General features: G+C 42.9%; 1 protein-coding gene across 2 annotated transcripts in view; it reads right to left on the bottom strand.

The window, feature by feature from the left end:
- Positions 1-9392, bottom strand: part of LOC136858506 (uncharacterized) — a 103412-nt gene extending 94020 nt beyond the window's left edge. For both annotated transcript variants that reach the window (XR_010858643.2, XM_067138099.2), the window contains exons 1-2: positions 9117-9392; positions 8398-8958 (exon numbers count right to left, since the gene is read on the bottom strand). Coding sequence is in view for 1 of the 2 variants with exons in the window: in XM_067138099.2 (XP_066994200.2) it covers positions 8398-8958; positions 9117-9281 (726 nt within the window). In the remaining variant the exon portion in view is untranslated. The remainder of the gene's footprint in view (positions 1-8397; positions 8959-9116) is intronic.
- Between the last annotated feature and the right edge of the window lie 6664 nt (positions 9393-16056).

Here is a 16056-nt window from a genome sequence, read left to right as displayed (position 1 = left end):
TAAGTGAAGGGGTATAAACTGTAATCGATGACTCCATTCTCTTTGATCAATAATGGATAGTGACAAATTTCGTTGAAAAAAATCTTCACAAGTGGAATGATGAAAATGAAGCACCTTTGCAGTGTCATGAGAAGAGAGCTGTGACCATCTTCAGCAGTATTCTGAAATAGTAATAATTGCAAGGTATTTGTTTGCAATACAAGCCCATATTGCCAATGTAGAAAGAATATTTTTGTTTATGAATATCCAGTGGACTGATAAACGGAACAGAATGGAGGTGGACTCTCTTGAAGCAATGCTACAGATCCTGTACAACAACATGGATCAAGGTGTAGATTTCTGTAGTCACGTCTTAGTTCGTGAGCCATGGGTAACTGTTCAGTGGCCTAGTAAGTGGTCCTGAGAGTCAGGATACCAGTTACTACAGAATGGGAGTGAGCATCTCTGACATATTCTGAGTCATGACCCTCCTTGTGCTCCAGGCGGCTAGGACTGTACAATCCACCGGTGGTTCATAACCCGTTAGAGGAGAGATCCCCACTTGGACTATGTGTAAGTAGGGTAGTATCCTGTTTCATGAATTTACCAAGCTCAGAACATTTAGCCTCGGACCTACAGGAGTAACAGAGTCCCACTCCCATTTGACAGGCGAGGGACTCCTTGGAAACAACTTGGCGAACAAAATGGAATTCGATGGGGAGCTATCAATATTAATGGGGCTTATGGAAGAAAGAAAGTAGAACTGGCTGAGTCAGCAAAGAGGATGCATCTGGATGTACTAGGAAGAGATAGGAGATTATAAAGTGTACTTAATGGGTGATAAAAAGGGAAGGACTGGGGTAGGACTGTTTATCAGGAATACTATCGCACGCAACATTTCTTCTGTTAGGCAAGTAAATGAACGAATGATGTGGTTAGATTTGCCAGTTGGAGGAATTAGGACGAGAATTGCCTCGGTGTATTCACCATGTGAGGGGTAAAGTCAACAAGTTTTATGAAGCATTGAGTGACATCGTAGTCGGGATCAACAACAAGGATAGGATAGTGCTAACGCGTGATTTCAATGCGAGAGTCGGAAATAGAACTGAAGGATACGAATGGGTGATTGGTAATTGTGGGGAAGATATGGAAGCTAATAGGAATGGGAAGCGTTTGCTGGACTACTATGCTAGTATGGGTTTAGCAGTTACAAATACATTCTTCAAGCATAAGGCTATTCACCGCTACACATGGGAGGCTAGAGGTACCAAATCCATAATAGACAATATATTAACCGACTTCGAATTCAGGAAATCTGTTAGATATGTACAGGTTTTCCAGGGATTTTTCAATGATACAGACCACTATCTAATCTGTAATGAACTAAGTATCTCTAGGCCTTAGATAGAGAAAGTGAAATCTATCTGCAAACGAATAAGGGTCGAAAATCTCCAGGACAAGGAAATTAGAAGTTCATGCATATGATTAATGAGAAGTTTCGAACAGTGGACAATAAGCAGGTTCAGGATATAAAAAGAGAATGGGTAACATAAAGGGATGCTGTAGTAGAAACAGCAAGGGAATGCCTAGGAACAACTGTGTGTAAAGATGGGAAAAAGCAAACGTCTTGGTGGAATGATGAAGTGAGAGCAGCTTATAAACGTAAAAAGGTTTATCAGAATTGGCTCCAAACAAGGTCTGATGCAGACAGGGAATTCTGCATAGATGAAAGAAACAGAGCGAAACAAATAGTTGTTGAATCCAAAAACATGTCGTAGGAAGATTTTTGTAACAACCTGGAAAGGCTAGGCCAGGCAGCAAGGACACCTTTCCGGAGAGTAAGAAAGAATCTTAGGAAGGGAGGGAAAAAGGAAGTGAACAGTGTTTTTGGTAATTCAGGTGAACTCAGGGAATCACTGGATAGGTGGAGGGAATATTTTGATATCTTCTCAACGTAAAAGGAAATCACCCTGGTGATGTTGCGAACAACCGAGTTCATGGCGAGGAAGAAAATTATGGTGAAATTACGCTTGAGGAAGTGGAAAAGGTGGCAAATAAACTCTATTGTCATAAAGCAGCAGGAATAGATTAAATTAGACCTGAAATGGTGAAGAGTAATGGGAAGGCAGGGATCAAATGGCTTCATAGATTAATAAAATTAGCATTGAGTGTTGGTAAGGTATCTTCAGACTGGACAAAAGCAGTAACTGCACCTATCTATAAGCAAAGACACAGGAAGAATTGCAACAACTATCGAGGTATCTCATTGATTAGTATACCAGGCAAAGTATTCACTGGCATCTTTGAAGGGAGGGTGCGATCAGTGGTTGAGAGGAAGTTGGATGAAAACCAGTGTGGTTTCAGATAGCAGAGGAGCTGTCGAGATCCGATTTTCAGCAAGCGCCAGGTAAATGAAAAATGCTACGAGAGGAATAGACAGTTATGTTTATGTTTCGTAGATCTAGAGATAGCGTGTGACAGGGTACCAGGGAAAAGATGTTCCCCATACTAGGGGACTATGGGATCAAGGGTAGATTATTAAAATCAATCAAAGGCATTTATGTTGGACAACTGGGCTGCAGTGAGAATTGATGGTAGAATGAGTTCTTGGTTCAGGGTACTTACAGGGGTTATGGGCCAATGACCTTCGATGTTAGGCCCCTTAAAACAACAAGCATCATCATCATCACCACCACTTACAGGGGTTAGACAAGGCTTTAACTTTCACCTTTGTTGTTCGTAGTTTACATGGATCATCTGCTGAAAGGCATGAAGTGCAGGGAGGGATTCAGTTAGATGGAAATGTAGTTAGCAGTCTGGCCTATGCGGACAACTTGGAATTAATGCAGATTGTGCCGAACGCCTGCAGTAATATCTTGGAACTTGAAAACAGGTGCAATGAGTAGGCTATAGTATGAAACTTAGCCTTTCGAAGACTGTATGTCAGACTGGTGATACAAAGCTAGAACAGGTAGATTATTTAAAGTATTTAGCTTGTGCGTTCTCCCAGGATGGTAATAGTGAGATTGAATCAAGGTGTAGTAAAGCTAATGCAGTGAGCTCGCAGTTGCGATCAACAGTATACTGTCAGCTCCCATACGAAACTATCTTTACATCGGTCTGTTTTCAGACCAACTTTGCTTTACAGGAGCGAGGTGGACTTAGGATATTTTATTCATAAGTTAGAAGTAACAGATGTGAAACTAGCGAGAATGATTGTTGGTACAAACAGGTACAGGTACAGGAGGATACTCGGGTATGAGGAAATAAATGTTAAGTTAGAAATAAATTCGATGGATGAAAGTGTACGCATAAACCGGCTTCGGTGGGGGTCATGTGATGCGACTGGAGGAGGATACATTATCTAGGAGAATAATAGACTCTTATGGAGGGAAAGATAAGTAGAGGGAGACCAAGACAACGATGGTTCGACTCAGTTTCTAACGATCTAAAGATAAGAGGTATGTATAGAATTAACACACTGACTCCCATAGGCGCCTTAAGGCGGGTAACATTTTGCCAATGTATTTTCCCGTATCCGCGGATAAGAACTGATGCGAAAATTTTAAGTTAAAAACCACGCTACAGATCGTAGTTCCTTCATTCTTTCATAGATGGTAGTTAGATGAATGTTTTGACCTTCGTTAACATATGTCAAAACATTAATTCCCGCCAAGAATCACCCAGCAAAAAAATGTTCTTTCCCGGCACATTCCAAGCCTGCGCTCTTGCCTCCAAGTGTTGTCGTGTTAATGCCACTAGCAAGACACAGTATGGCGAGCAGTAAGTTTATATCTGTTGAAGAGGCTGTTTAAATGATTTATAATGATGATTCTGGTGATGAACTCATCCCAGATTTAGATAGTGAAAGTGATGAGGACGAAACAACAGTGAGCGACAATGTTGAAATACCAGATAGTGTTCCTCTATCTGACATCTCTCCGAGCTATTCTCCCCCGTTACCTGAGTGTTTAGGAAATGTAGGCCTAAATGTAGAGATACCAAACATTGAAGATATGTCTTTTGTAAATATATTTATCAGTGACAGTTTTTTGTGTATATTTGTGAGCAGACTAACTTACATGCACAGCAGATTATCAGTAGTGCACCGCGTCCATTCACTAAATATTCAATCTATCAAACTTGAAAAACCTATATCAATGATCGAAATGAAACAGTTTATCGGTTTGATGTTAGTTAATAATACAGATGTTGGTTCCCATAGGGAATCTGTAATATTTGTTCCGAATGAGTAAATTTATAATACCAATATAAATGGTCCGTTATTGGACATTATAAATTTTCCAGCTAACTCATTCCTGGTTGCCAGCGTTTCGCCCTCATGTGCTAGGCTAGGCTCATCAGTTGGTACCTAGCACACCTACCAAGACGCATGGCTAGTGCATACCGTGGAGGCCACTGCGTAGGCCAATTGTAGCCACCGGCAGTGCCAATGCACTATGAGACACTCTGTCTCACTACTAAAAATTGATGCCTGCTTGGCCATCAGATAATACAGATGTTGGTTCCCATAGCGAATCTGTAATATTTGTTCCGAATGAGTAAATTTATAATACCAATATAAATGGTCCGTTATTGGACATTATAAATTTTCCAGCTAACTCATTCCTGGTTGCCAGCGTTTCGCCCTCGTGTGCTAGGCTGGGCTCATGATGGCCAAGCAGGCATCAATTTTTAGTAGTGAGATAGACTGTCTCATAGTGCATTGGCACTGCCGGTGGCTACAATTGGCCTACGCAGTGGCCTCCACGGTATGCACTAGCCATGCGTCTTGGTAGGTGTGCTAGGTACCAACTGATGAGCCCAGCCTAGCACACGAGGGCGAAACGCTGGCAACCAGGAATGAGTTAGCTGGAAAATTTATAATGTCCAATAACAGACCATTTATATTGGTATTATAAATTTACTCATTCGGAACAAATATTACAGATTCCCTATGGGAACCAACATCTGTATTATCTGATGGCCAAGCAGGCATCAATTTTTAGTAGTGAGACAGAGTGTCTCATAGTGCATTGGCACTGCCGGTGGCTACAATTGGCCTACGCAGTGGCCTCCACGGTATGCACTAGCTATGCGTTTTGGTAGGTGTGCTAGGTACCAACTGATGAGCCCAGCCTAGCACACGAGGGCGAAACGCTGGCAACCAGGAATGAGTTAGCTGGAAAATTTATAATGTCCAATAACGGACCATTTATATTGGTATTGATGTTAGTTACCGGAATTATACAGAAGCCGAATCTAAAAATGTACTGGACCGAAGATCCCATGTTTTTAATGCCTCTATTTTCCAAGACAATGTCCAGGAACAGATTCGAAAGCACCATGATGTTTTTACATTTTAGCAACAGCAGTAACTATGTAAACAGTTCAGACAGGCTCTATAAAATCAGGCCAATTTCAGAAAAACTTTCTGATCAGTTTTCGGTGGTTTACAGTCCGGACTGAAAGATCGCTTTAGATGAAGGCATGCTTGCTTGGAGAGGCCGGTTACATTTTCGAGTTTACAATTCATCTAAAATAACTAAGTATGGCATTATGGTTAAGATGGTGTGTGAATAAAAAACTGGGTATATTTGCAAATTGCTTATTTATGACGCAAGTGGAATGGTCTTATATAGTACTGTCCTCGAACTTCTCAGTCCATATTTAGGGCTTGGGTATTCTGTTTACATGGATAATTACTACAACAGTGTTGCTCTTGCAAAATCGCTACGTGAACAGAACACTACCATTTGCGGGACGAGGCGGCAAAACAGGGAGTACCAAAGGACCTTAAAGACCAACAAAAATCCTAGAAAAGTGGGGAAATGACATTCAAACGTGATGGGGAAATTCTTCTTGTTTCTTGGATGGACAAGAAAATAATCACAATGATTTCATCCATGCATTCTGCTGAAATGGTTGAAGTGACTTCAAAGTTCGGCAGAAAAACAATGAAGCCAGTATCCATTGCAGATTACAAACAGCACATACATGGAACAGACACAGCTGATCAATACCTTGCTTTATATCCCTTCATGAGAAAAACTTGAAAATGGCCGAAAAAGTTTTTCTTCTATTTACTACAGTGCACCCTCTTCAATTCTTTCTGTCTCTTCCAGAATTTGAATACCCAGACAAAAATTACCTATCTACAGTTCATACAGACAGTTTTCAGATACTATCTTCCAGGTCATAATCCCCCTGCCACTATCCCACTCTCAGCCCCGACCCAAGTCAGAACAGCCTCTCCAGCTCTCTCTCTCTCTCTCTCTCTCTCTCTCTCTCTCTCTCCGACACGTCATCACTAGCATCCATCCCACCGCATTCCATTCACCAGCCCGCCCCCCCCACAAAGAGCACCAGCTAAAGATCCCCCATCACGTCTGGATGAAAAAGTGAATGAACATGTTCTGCTCAAGTTTCCACCACTGAAAACAGACCCTTACCCGACAAGAAGATGTAGAGTTTGTCTTAAGAAGAAAAAAAAGTATGTGACACAAGGTGGTACAGCAGGAAGTGTGGCATCCCTCTGCACCCTGGAGCATGTGACACCAGATATCACACTGTAAAATCATACTAGAATTTCTTCCCCAGGTATGTTCTAATTTTCACATTATTTCAAAGTGTAATACAGGAGTAGTAAATATTTTCGTTCCACAGTGCAGAAGGCAAGACTGGCAGGCAGGGACTTTAAAAATGGTTGGGTTGGAGGTTTAAATGCCCTGGCTACTTCCTGGTAGTCAAAGTGTTAAATGAGGCCACAGCACTGGTTGCAAAACAGAGGATTGTGGCGACATTCAGTAAATTCACAGAGGCTTTCAGACTGAATGCTGAAAGGCATAATGGTAATGATGTATGTAGGGTATGTATGAATATCCAGCAGACTGATAACAGGAACAGAATGGAGGTGGACTCTCTTGAAGCAATGCTACAGATCCTCTACAACTACAGAATCAACTGAGTAGAAATTTGCCACTACGTATCAAAGAACAAAGACATGATCAAGAAGGCTGGAAGCAGTGAAAAATACCCTCTTCTCCATGGACAATCAACCCCATCTACAAGCGCTCAGTAAGAATTAAAGCTTATATTAATTTCAGTTTATTAAAAATTCTATGGCTATAATATTTTGAAAAATCATAATAAATTTGTTTTTTATTATGTATATCAAATATCATTCATTAAACAGATATTGTAGGAAAAAATCAGAGTAAATTTGTTTTTATCCTTTTTACTAATAGTAAACAGACTACCATCGGGTTTACAAAATGTATTAACGGAACATAACATTACAAATTAAAAAGTTTAGAAACCTGGACAACATTTGCGAAATGTGGGTTTTATTTGAGCCCGGCTGATTATATACCAGTTTTCTCCGAAAAAGATATGGTCACCCTAGCCTAGATCAAATTAACGCAATAATGAAACCTTAACACAGAGAATAATTGCAGACTGTGGAGGGAAATAGTAACAAAATTGAAGCAGCCGGCAAAAGTTCAGAACAGCTTACATTTTCCAGCGCCACGCATCCAGGCGCAATTGCACTGTCATTTGTTTCTCTCTCGCTCGCTTCTCGCGAAGGACTTGATTGTGCGGTGTACAGAGCTGCCAACTGTTCATATAAGGAACTAGTCCTAGTGCAGCGGCGCTACTTTTATTTACGAATCTCATTACAGTAGGTTAGTGACAAAGCCATTGGTCTGGATTAGTTAGACCATTGGTCAGTGACAAAGCCATTGGTCTGGATCACACAAAGGGGATCTGGGGGAGCAAGCCCCCAGGTTAGAAGCCGCGAAGTGGCCCTAGGCCTCTAGTATCCCGCGTGACACCTCCATTGGTCTGGATTGGTTAGGGTAGGTTAGTGACAAAGCCATAGGTCTGGATTGGTTACACCATTGGTCTGGATGAAGCAAAGGGGGTCTGGGGGCGTAAGCCCCCAGGTTAGAAGCCGCAAAGCGGCCCTAGGCCTCTAGTATCCGACACCTCCATTGGTCTGGATGGGTTAGGGTAGGTTAGTGACAAAACCATTGATCTGGTTGTGTATTTCTTGTGTGCGGGTTGGTAACGGAATTCACTTACTTCATTGCTAGGAGTGACATCATATCCCATAGTATCTCACCCAATGGAAATGCTGGTACGTACTTAGGCGATGGACTATGGCGCGTGATAACTTCTATTAGGTTATAAAAGCAAAATAACTTCTGGGGGATGGCAGGTGGGTTCTTAACTGTCACAGTGAACACATCGCTCCTCCACAAGTATTCCACTTAAGATTTCCAACATATTACATCCTTATAATGCTATAAAAGTAATGTAAGTCTTACTAAATTTCTACCAAAATTTGTTATATGTTTAAAACTACCAACAATGAAATAGTAAAAATCAAAATTAAAGGGAAAAATTGTAACTTACCGTCTCGCCCAAGACAGTGAACACTCTCCTTAACTGTTCTTCGGTAGGTCTCGGATGACCATCATTAGGAGCTTGGGCAAGTTCCCCCTTGTTACCTGACAAAACAGTACTTTCTTTCCCATATTCTGACAACAATGCATGGTCGTGTCCTTGACTTGTTAAACAAGTGAACTCCATACACTGGGAACTATTTACAACTTCCTTGTTCATGATTTCCATAGTAGGCTCAGCATTCCACAAGATATCATCAGGAGTTACTACATATGACTTGACAGAAACCGAGAGGGGGTCAAAACAATACAAAGGCTTCTCAGTGTCAAGAGGTACTCTCTCTGTACTGTCTAAAACAAATGTTTCGACATTTAAACACCTTTCATTTCTAATAAAATCATCTTCAAGTCGGTATATCCCAACATGTACAAAGGGATCACTTATACCACAATTCCTGTCCTCCAGACAGTCCTCATAATCTGAACACTGTTGACTAAATCCATTACATTTTCCCTCCGATTGTTTTAAGGTGCTGTCATCATTGATGTTCACACAAGCTGGAGTGAGAAACTGAAAATGAACAATGAGGTAAACAGGGTTATATTCCGATACTATGTCCTTACCATTGATGGAATATCACCAAATGACATCATATGTAGTACAAGCACACAAGTTAAAAATGTGACCTTCATTCTCAAAATTAATACTCGGATAACAAGTCTACTTACCTCTTCTAAAAAGTGCGATTTAGAAGATTGAACAGGGAGTCGTCTTTCAGACCGTGCTAGGGTTAAGTGCTTCCCTTGCGAAACGAATTTCTTTATAGGCGTAAGTTTATTCGAGACAGTTCGTAAACAAATAGCCATTCCTAAAAGATATGCAGACGGTAACATAGAGCACGATATTTCCCACTTACACGACTTTACGAAATAATAAGACCCCACATTTCCAAACCACTACAGCGGCTGAAAACGCGAAGATCGATAGTGATCGATTGTTGTATCTATGTTGACCGACCAGACCGACTCCAAATCGATACGATATTAGAATGCACGGTCAAGACCGACTCCAATCCTCAGACTTTAATGCTACTCTCGATGGTTCAAAGATGGCGAATCGAGTAGCCGGAATTGTTGGGAAAGTGGGTTTGTTTTGGTTTGTTGCAACGAGCTAGAAAGAGGACTATAGACTGACTAACATGGCTGCTACAGTGCTCTGGGTGGTGCCACGGCGAAATAGCGACTCCAAAGTTTAAGCGCCATTCATATAATTTCTCCGCATACGGTGCGATACTTCTAATAGATTAGATCGAAGAAAATATGCTCTCTACGCTTTTTTTTTTTTCGGGGGGGAGCCCGAAGCCCGCTCCCCCCGCGTGACCATCGACTCAATCTACATGGCCTCCGACATGCTATTAGTTCTAAGAAGAAAAAGATAGCAGGGAGGAGTGGAAGTGTGATACTACAGGAGTATCTGCCTGTCCCCATGCTCAGCATGCTACCAGGCCAGATGTGGTGGTGGGTATCAATAGTGGTGTAATCAGGTAGTAAGGGTCAGGACAAAACCACATAGGCGGAAATAGAAAGATGCCTACATGTAAAACCTGACATTTTGTAGATAGCACATGCAAGGATGTGGTTCTGGAGAGGTCCAGGTAATTGTGTTAGTTGGGAATAGGTATCATGCACAGTCATAAGCCTATTCCTCGCCATGCCAGTTATTCAGGGGATCAGTCCTTCTGGGCACTGCTGTGACTAGCGCGGGCCGTGCCGGTTGCCGAGCCATGCGGCAATAGCCACTAGTGCCTGCCGCACCGCCCGACCCCCTTGAGGTCCCTCGTACCCAGTCTCCAATCCCGGAGAACGAGGCCAAGCCCGCCGAGGCGGGGACCTGCTGGATGGTTGTGGGACATGGCGCCGGGCCTCCTTCCTCTCTGCCCGCGCCATGGCCCGGTAGACAAGGCAACTGCGATGGGAGGCCGGGTGGCCCCCCGAGCAGTTGGCGCACACCGGCGCCTCCCTAAGTGCTGCGCAGGCCGTGTAGTGGTGATCACCACCACAGCGGTTGCACCTCACCTCGAGCCCACAGCTGACCTGACGGTGGCCCCACCTCAGACAGCGGAAACACTGCAAGAGCTGTTGAGGGGGACGTTCTGTTCTCACCTGACTGCCGCTACCTGCTGAGGTCCTCTCCTGATTGGCTCCTCGGCTGACTGCTGTCTTGGGAGCAGTCTTGGGTTGCGGCTGGGTGGTCATCTCCTGATGGGCCGGCGTCGCCTTCTGCTTCCTGGTCCGGCGTCGTCTTCTTCTTCTTCTTCCCGGGCGTGTCTTCTCGGCAGGGGAAGAGGCCGCGTCCTGGTGGTCCTCCTCCCGGCCTGGTGACCCCGGGGTAGCTGGTGGTTCCGCTGCGTCGCCGTCTTCTTCCTTCTCCGGGCTGGCGGCGGCGGCGTCGGTCGGTGCTAGCACTCGACTGCTTTCCCTGTCCTGAGGGGCGCACATCGAGGTTTGCAACTCGACAGACATGCAGGCAGGCTGTGCCTGGGCAGCAGCATCAGAACACCAAGGGGCGTCCTTCTCCACTGCCGTGCTGCCATCCACCAACACGGGCGCTCTCCTGGTTTGCGCCCGGGTTACAGGCCCCTCCTGGTGGGCCTGCGTCTGCGACCACTTCGCCTTGGTAGGTTGGCGACGATCCTGGTTGGCGGCCTTGTTGGTCTGCGTGTACTTTGTAAGGTACAGCTTTCCAACTGGGGTCGCGCCGTCGCGGCGCTCGGGAGCGCCGCCGTCGTCCTCCTTCCTCGGCTCCGTCTGTGTGGCAGTCTCCTGGCTACCGTTGCCGGTAGTGTAGTTCCTCTTGCCTGGTATTCGGGTGACCTGAAAGTAAGCAGAGAAGCTCCTCTCGTAGCGGCTGATCTGGCCTGGGTCCGTGGGGCGGATAATTATCGCCCAGTTCTCGATGTTCTCGACGGCGTCGGGGGAGAGCTCCTTCCCTGTGGCCCCCTCGAGCCTCGTGAGGAGCTCAATGATGAGGTAGGCCTCCCTGTAGGTGTCCTCCCCAGGTCGGTACTGCACCAGCAGCGCAGGGGCGGCGTGGTTCAGCGGGACGGTCCTGTGGTCGACCCAGAGAACAATCTCCCCTACTGCGTCCTTGAAGTTCTCTGGTAGGTCTTCTCGAAGTTCCATCATACCTGTCGCTTCCTGAAATAAAATCCTGAAAGAGAATAGCACTAAAAAGTGCTTCCTGACAATGCTCGTACTGTGTACTTAAAAGTACAGACAGTAGATAATGCTCTTTCGGAGATGTACTAACAAGTACAGCTGCCTGACTAGTACTGGGAAAGTACAGAGCGCCTGGCGAGGAGAGAGAGAGCGAGCGAGAGGAACACGTCCTTCCACTACGGCTGTCGAACTCGTCCCGAGGATGATTTCCCCACAGTTAATTTAATAGTCACAGTTAAAACATTTCTTAGTTCATAAAGGAGTATGTGCATGATTTTCTTGTTATTTGTTCAACCTTCTGTCTGATATCTCCTCATGTTTACAAATTTATGGCCGACCCCGTGGTGAAGGGATATAATGTCTGCCTCTTACCCGGAGGCCCCGGTTCTATTCCAGGCCAAGTCAGGGATTTTTACCTAGATCTGAGGGCTGGTTTGAGGTCCACTCAGCCTGCGTGTTTACATTTGCGAGCTATCTGACGGTGAGATAGCGGCCCAGGTCTAGAAAGCCAAGAATAACGGCTGAAAGGATTCGTCCTGTGGAACCCAAGACACCTCGTAATCTGCAGGCCTTCAGGCTGAGCAGGGCCAAGGCCAAGCCCTTCAGGGCTGTTGCGCCGTGCGATTTTTACAAATTTATGAGACAGTAGCAATTTAATGTTGCCACAATATGTCAATACTTTTAAAAGAGTAGGCTCCAGTCCGAATGGTAGTCCAATATTAGGTTAGAAACTTACATACTTTCTGGAATACATAAAGGTTTCGAACAGAATTACAAATTAATAACATCGATAGTAGGTGAAATTCTCATTAAACCATACATGAACTTCAAGAGAGGAAACATTGTAGGCTCATATGCAAATACTGCCAGTGATGCTACATCACCTTAGATGTTAGGCCTATGCTAATATTATACGTGCTAGTTTTCTTTTAAGATCACGTAATGCATATTTTAATTGAAATATGTTTGTAACATTCTGTTGTGATGTTAGCAATTCGGCCCAAGTGAGTTAACATTGCAAAATGCTGTCGTGTTTTACAACTGTCTGCTGTTTATCTTTAACGGCGGAGTCAGTAAAATACGGTAATAACGTCAGTATAATTCAATATCCTTCAAATTTGAAACGCTATTTGTTAGTAAATAAATTATTCCATTGGCAAAATATATTAAATTCATGTCTGTGTTTAACTATGTTCCGCGTTTCTCTGCATTGTCATCGCCTCCGTAGCGTGACGTCACTACGCTGTTGTTAGGCCTTATTATCTAGGAGGTGTTGCTCTACGTGTGTGTCATGCAATTGCATAAATTGTAGAGAAAACACAAAGAATAAATATCATATTTTAGATAAGATTCTTTTTGTACTTAAGTACACAGTTTTGTGCGATTAGCGGAATTACGTTGCCTGTGTAGCACAATCCAACACGTGTACATTAGGCCTACTTTTATTTTCTTGTATTTGGTATTTGAAGGTGCTCAGATAGGTTACCTTTGTGTCAGTAGATTTACCGGCCCGTAAGGGAACTCCACCGGGGCAAATCTCCGGCACTTCAGCTTCTCCGAAAACCGTACTAAGTAGTCGGTAGGACGAAAAACCAATACCACTATTTATTATTACATTGTATCCTACAGAGCACATTTCCCCAGCATTTTGAAAATAAATATAAAGTGAACAACGATGTTACAAGACGCCTGCTGTCCAACGCCACACCTACAATATTTAGAATTTCCTAGTCACCTCATCCCCTTTGCCAACGATACGGAGTAATATGAGGACTTTCAGTCCTACATCACCACTACTACTGAGCGAGTTGGCTACGTGGTTCGCGGTATATAGCTCTTAGCTTGCATTCGGGATATAGTGAGTTCTAATCCTACTGCCGACAGCACTGATAGCTGGTTTTCCGTGGTTCCCATTTTCACATCAGGCAAATACCGGGGCTGCTGTGCCTTAATGCCACTGACACTTCCTTCGCAGTCCTAGCCTTTTCCTATCCCATCGTAGCTATAAGGCGTGTCTGAGAGGGTGCTACATAAGGCAAATAAAAAATCGGCGTTACCATAATCTTCTTCCGAAGATAATCGAAGTGAATTATTCAGGAAAGTTAACTTAAGTGATTTAATTCATTATCACAAGAAGAACTGTTCTCTTTTTTAGCAATTATTTCAAATTATTTATCCTACAAATTCTTGTTCTTATATTATTATTATTATTATTATTATTATTATTATTATTATTATTATTATTATTATTATTATTATTATTATTAAGGGATACTTTATTACACCATTGTTCACTTCAAACCTTGTACCCCACGGCTCTAGAATACTTATTTTTCGTAAATTATTATTAGTTTTACGCCCTACTAACTACTTTTTCGGATAAGCCGAGGTGCCGGAATGTTGTCCCGCAGGAGTTCTGAGGGATTTGAGCACCTAAATACTATCGTACTGAGCCAGGATCTAACCTGCCAAGTTGTTTAGTGTCCGGCTTCTTGGCTGAATGATCAGCATGCTGGCCTTTGGTTCAGAGGGCACCAGATTCGACCGGGTTGAGCATTTTAACCGGGTAGTCGACAGTTAATTCCTCTGGATCCGGGACTGGATAACCTTCTTCATCTACACACAACAGAACATTCTACAAACCACTACAGAAGCACGCAATAGTAAATGCATCACTCCACCTAGGGTTGGCGTCGTCAGGAAGGGCATCCGGTCGTAAAATTAGGCTAAATCCATACAAAATGCCAATTCCAGGTAAATAGAAAGATATCAGGATTTATTATTATTATTATTATTATTATTATTATTATTATTATTATTATTATTATTATTATTATTATTATTATTATTATTATTATTATTATTATTATTAAAGTTATATGAATTATTTCTCGATGTTGTTATATTGCTTTGCTCAAGGTTTTCTCTTCTATATTTTCATTCCCTGTAAGTGGGTCTAAATTTTTGGCAATGTCTTGTGATTTGTTTTGTAATTCGGACTAGTGGAAATGCGCTAATTTTCTTTCTTTATACGATATGTAAGTACGTAGCCTGTATCTTGTATTTTTTAATGTCCTTTTAAACAGACATTGCGCATCTTTGAGTGCTTCCCTAATAAAGAAGACTGTGAAACGGTATTTATTCCCGCAGCCTCTGTACTTGCTTCATCACAAGCCCACTCGATTTGGTCGCTTACAATATGGCGGACGTGGCTTTCAAGTAGATTCAAATATGGCGGTCCAATAGCCACTCTATAATCCTCTTTCTAGCTCGTTGGTTTGTTGTTACCGTATGTAGTCGGTGTAATTTTATGGAAGTTGACGATAATTGTTAGTTTCTTTGTAGAATATAAGTGTGCGAGTGTATTTACCTATATGAGTCAGTGGACACACAGGATATGTAATTATATTCAGTAATGTGAGAATGTGCTTGTTTCGATCGTGCATTAGGTGGACCAGGTTTTAGTCTAACTGTGGCAATGCCTCTCATACAAGGATTGGAGTCGGTCTTGATATTGACGTCAGAAAAGTTGGATGGCGCAGCCACGCGGTAGAACGTTGAAGCTGCAACATAGTGACCGGTGAGGTTTATTTACATGGCGAAGCATTGACATCGTGATTGAAACAGAAAGAAAATTGTCAAATTTGAGGAGGTACTGCTCTGTATACGGTTGCAAATCGAATAAAACGGATGCGAAATCTCTTCACTGCTTTCCTGTACAAAAAGTTCAGAGAGAAAGATGGACTTCCGCGCTGTCAAATGGAAAACGCGTTACGCGATACATGACAGTGTGCAGTCTGCATTCTCGTGAAGACGACTTCTTCCCACAGCGTAGGTACAGGTACTGTTTATTGTATTCATTGATAGTTATTGTCTTTAATTTGTCTTCACAAAGATTTAGCTACATCAAAAATACTGATAAACTTGTAGCCTAATACTTCTGTGCCGCACATAGAATGTAATCCGCTCTTTGTAAACTTCTTCATATGTGTAACAGCAGACAGTAAATTAACTATCTACGTGTGAGTAATATCTTTAACTGGTAGTAATTAAGCACCGCATTTAAATTGCCTATAAAATACTTCTATCAATGAAAGAAAATATGTAGTATTTTGCCATCATAAATTAGTTTTTTGCTATTTGTTTTACGTCACACCGACAAGTCTTATGGCGACGATGGGAAAGGAAAGCATTTGGGAAACCACGGAAAACCATCTTCAGGGCTGCCGACAGTGGGGTTCGAACCCACTATCTCCCGGATGCGAGCTCACAGCTGCACGCTCCTAACCGCACGGCCAACTCGCCCGGTCATCATAAATTAAAAGCCATAACCTAATTATTTGGTAGAATTGGACAAACCAAGTATTCTTCAACCCCAAACAGCTGTGACTGTAGAGGTTATAGTAATCTTAAATTATAATTTTCAAACTTTGCTCTGCATATTCTGTAG

This window comes from Anabrus simplex, chromosome 1 (genome assembly GCF_040414725.1).
Source record: "Anabrus simplex isolate iqAnaSimp1 chromosome 1, ASM4041472v1, whole genome shotgun sequence".
Classification (NCBI taxonomy): domain Eukaryota; kingdom Metazoa; phylum Arthropoda; class Insecta; order Orthoptera; family Tettigoniidae; genus Anabrus; species Anabrus simplex.
This window is presented reverse-complemented; position numbering and strand designations above follow the sequence as displayed.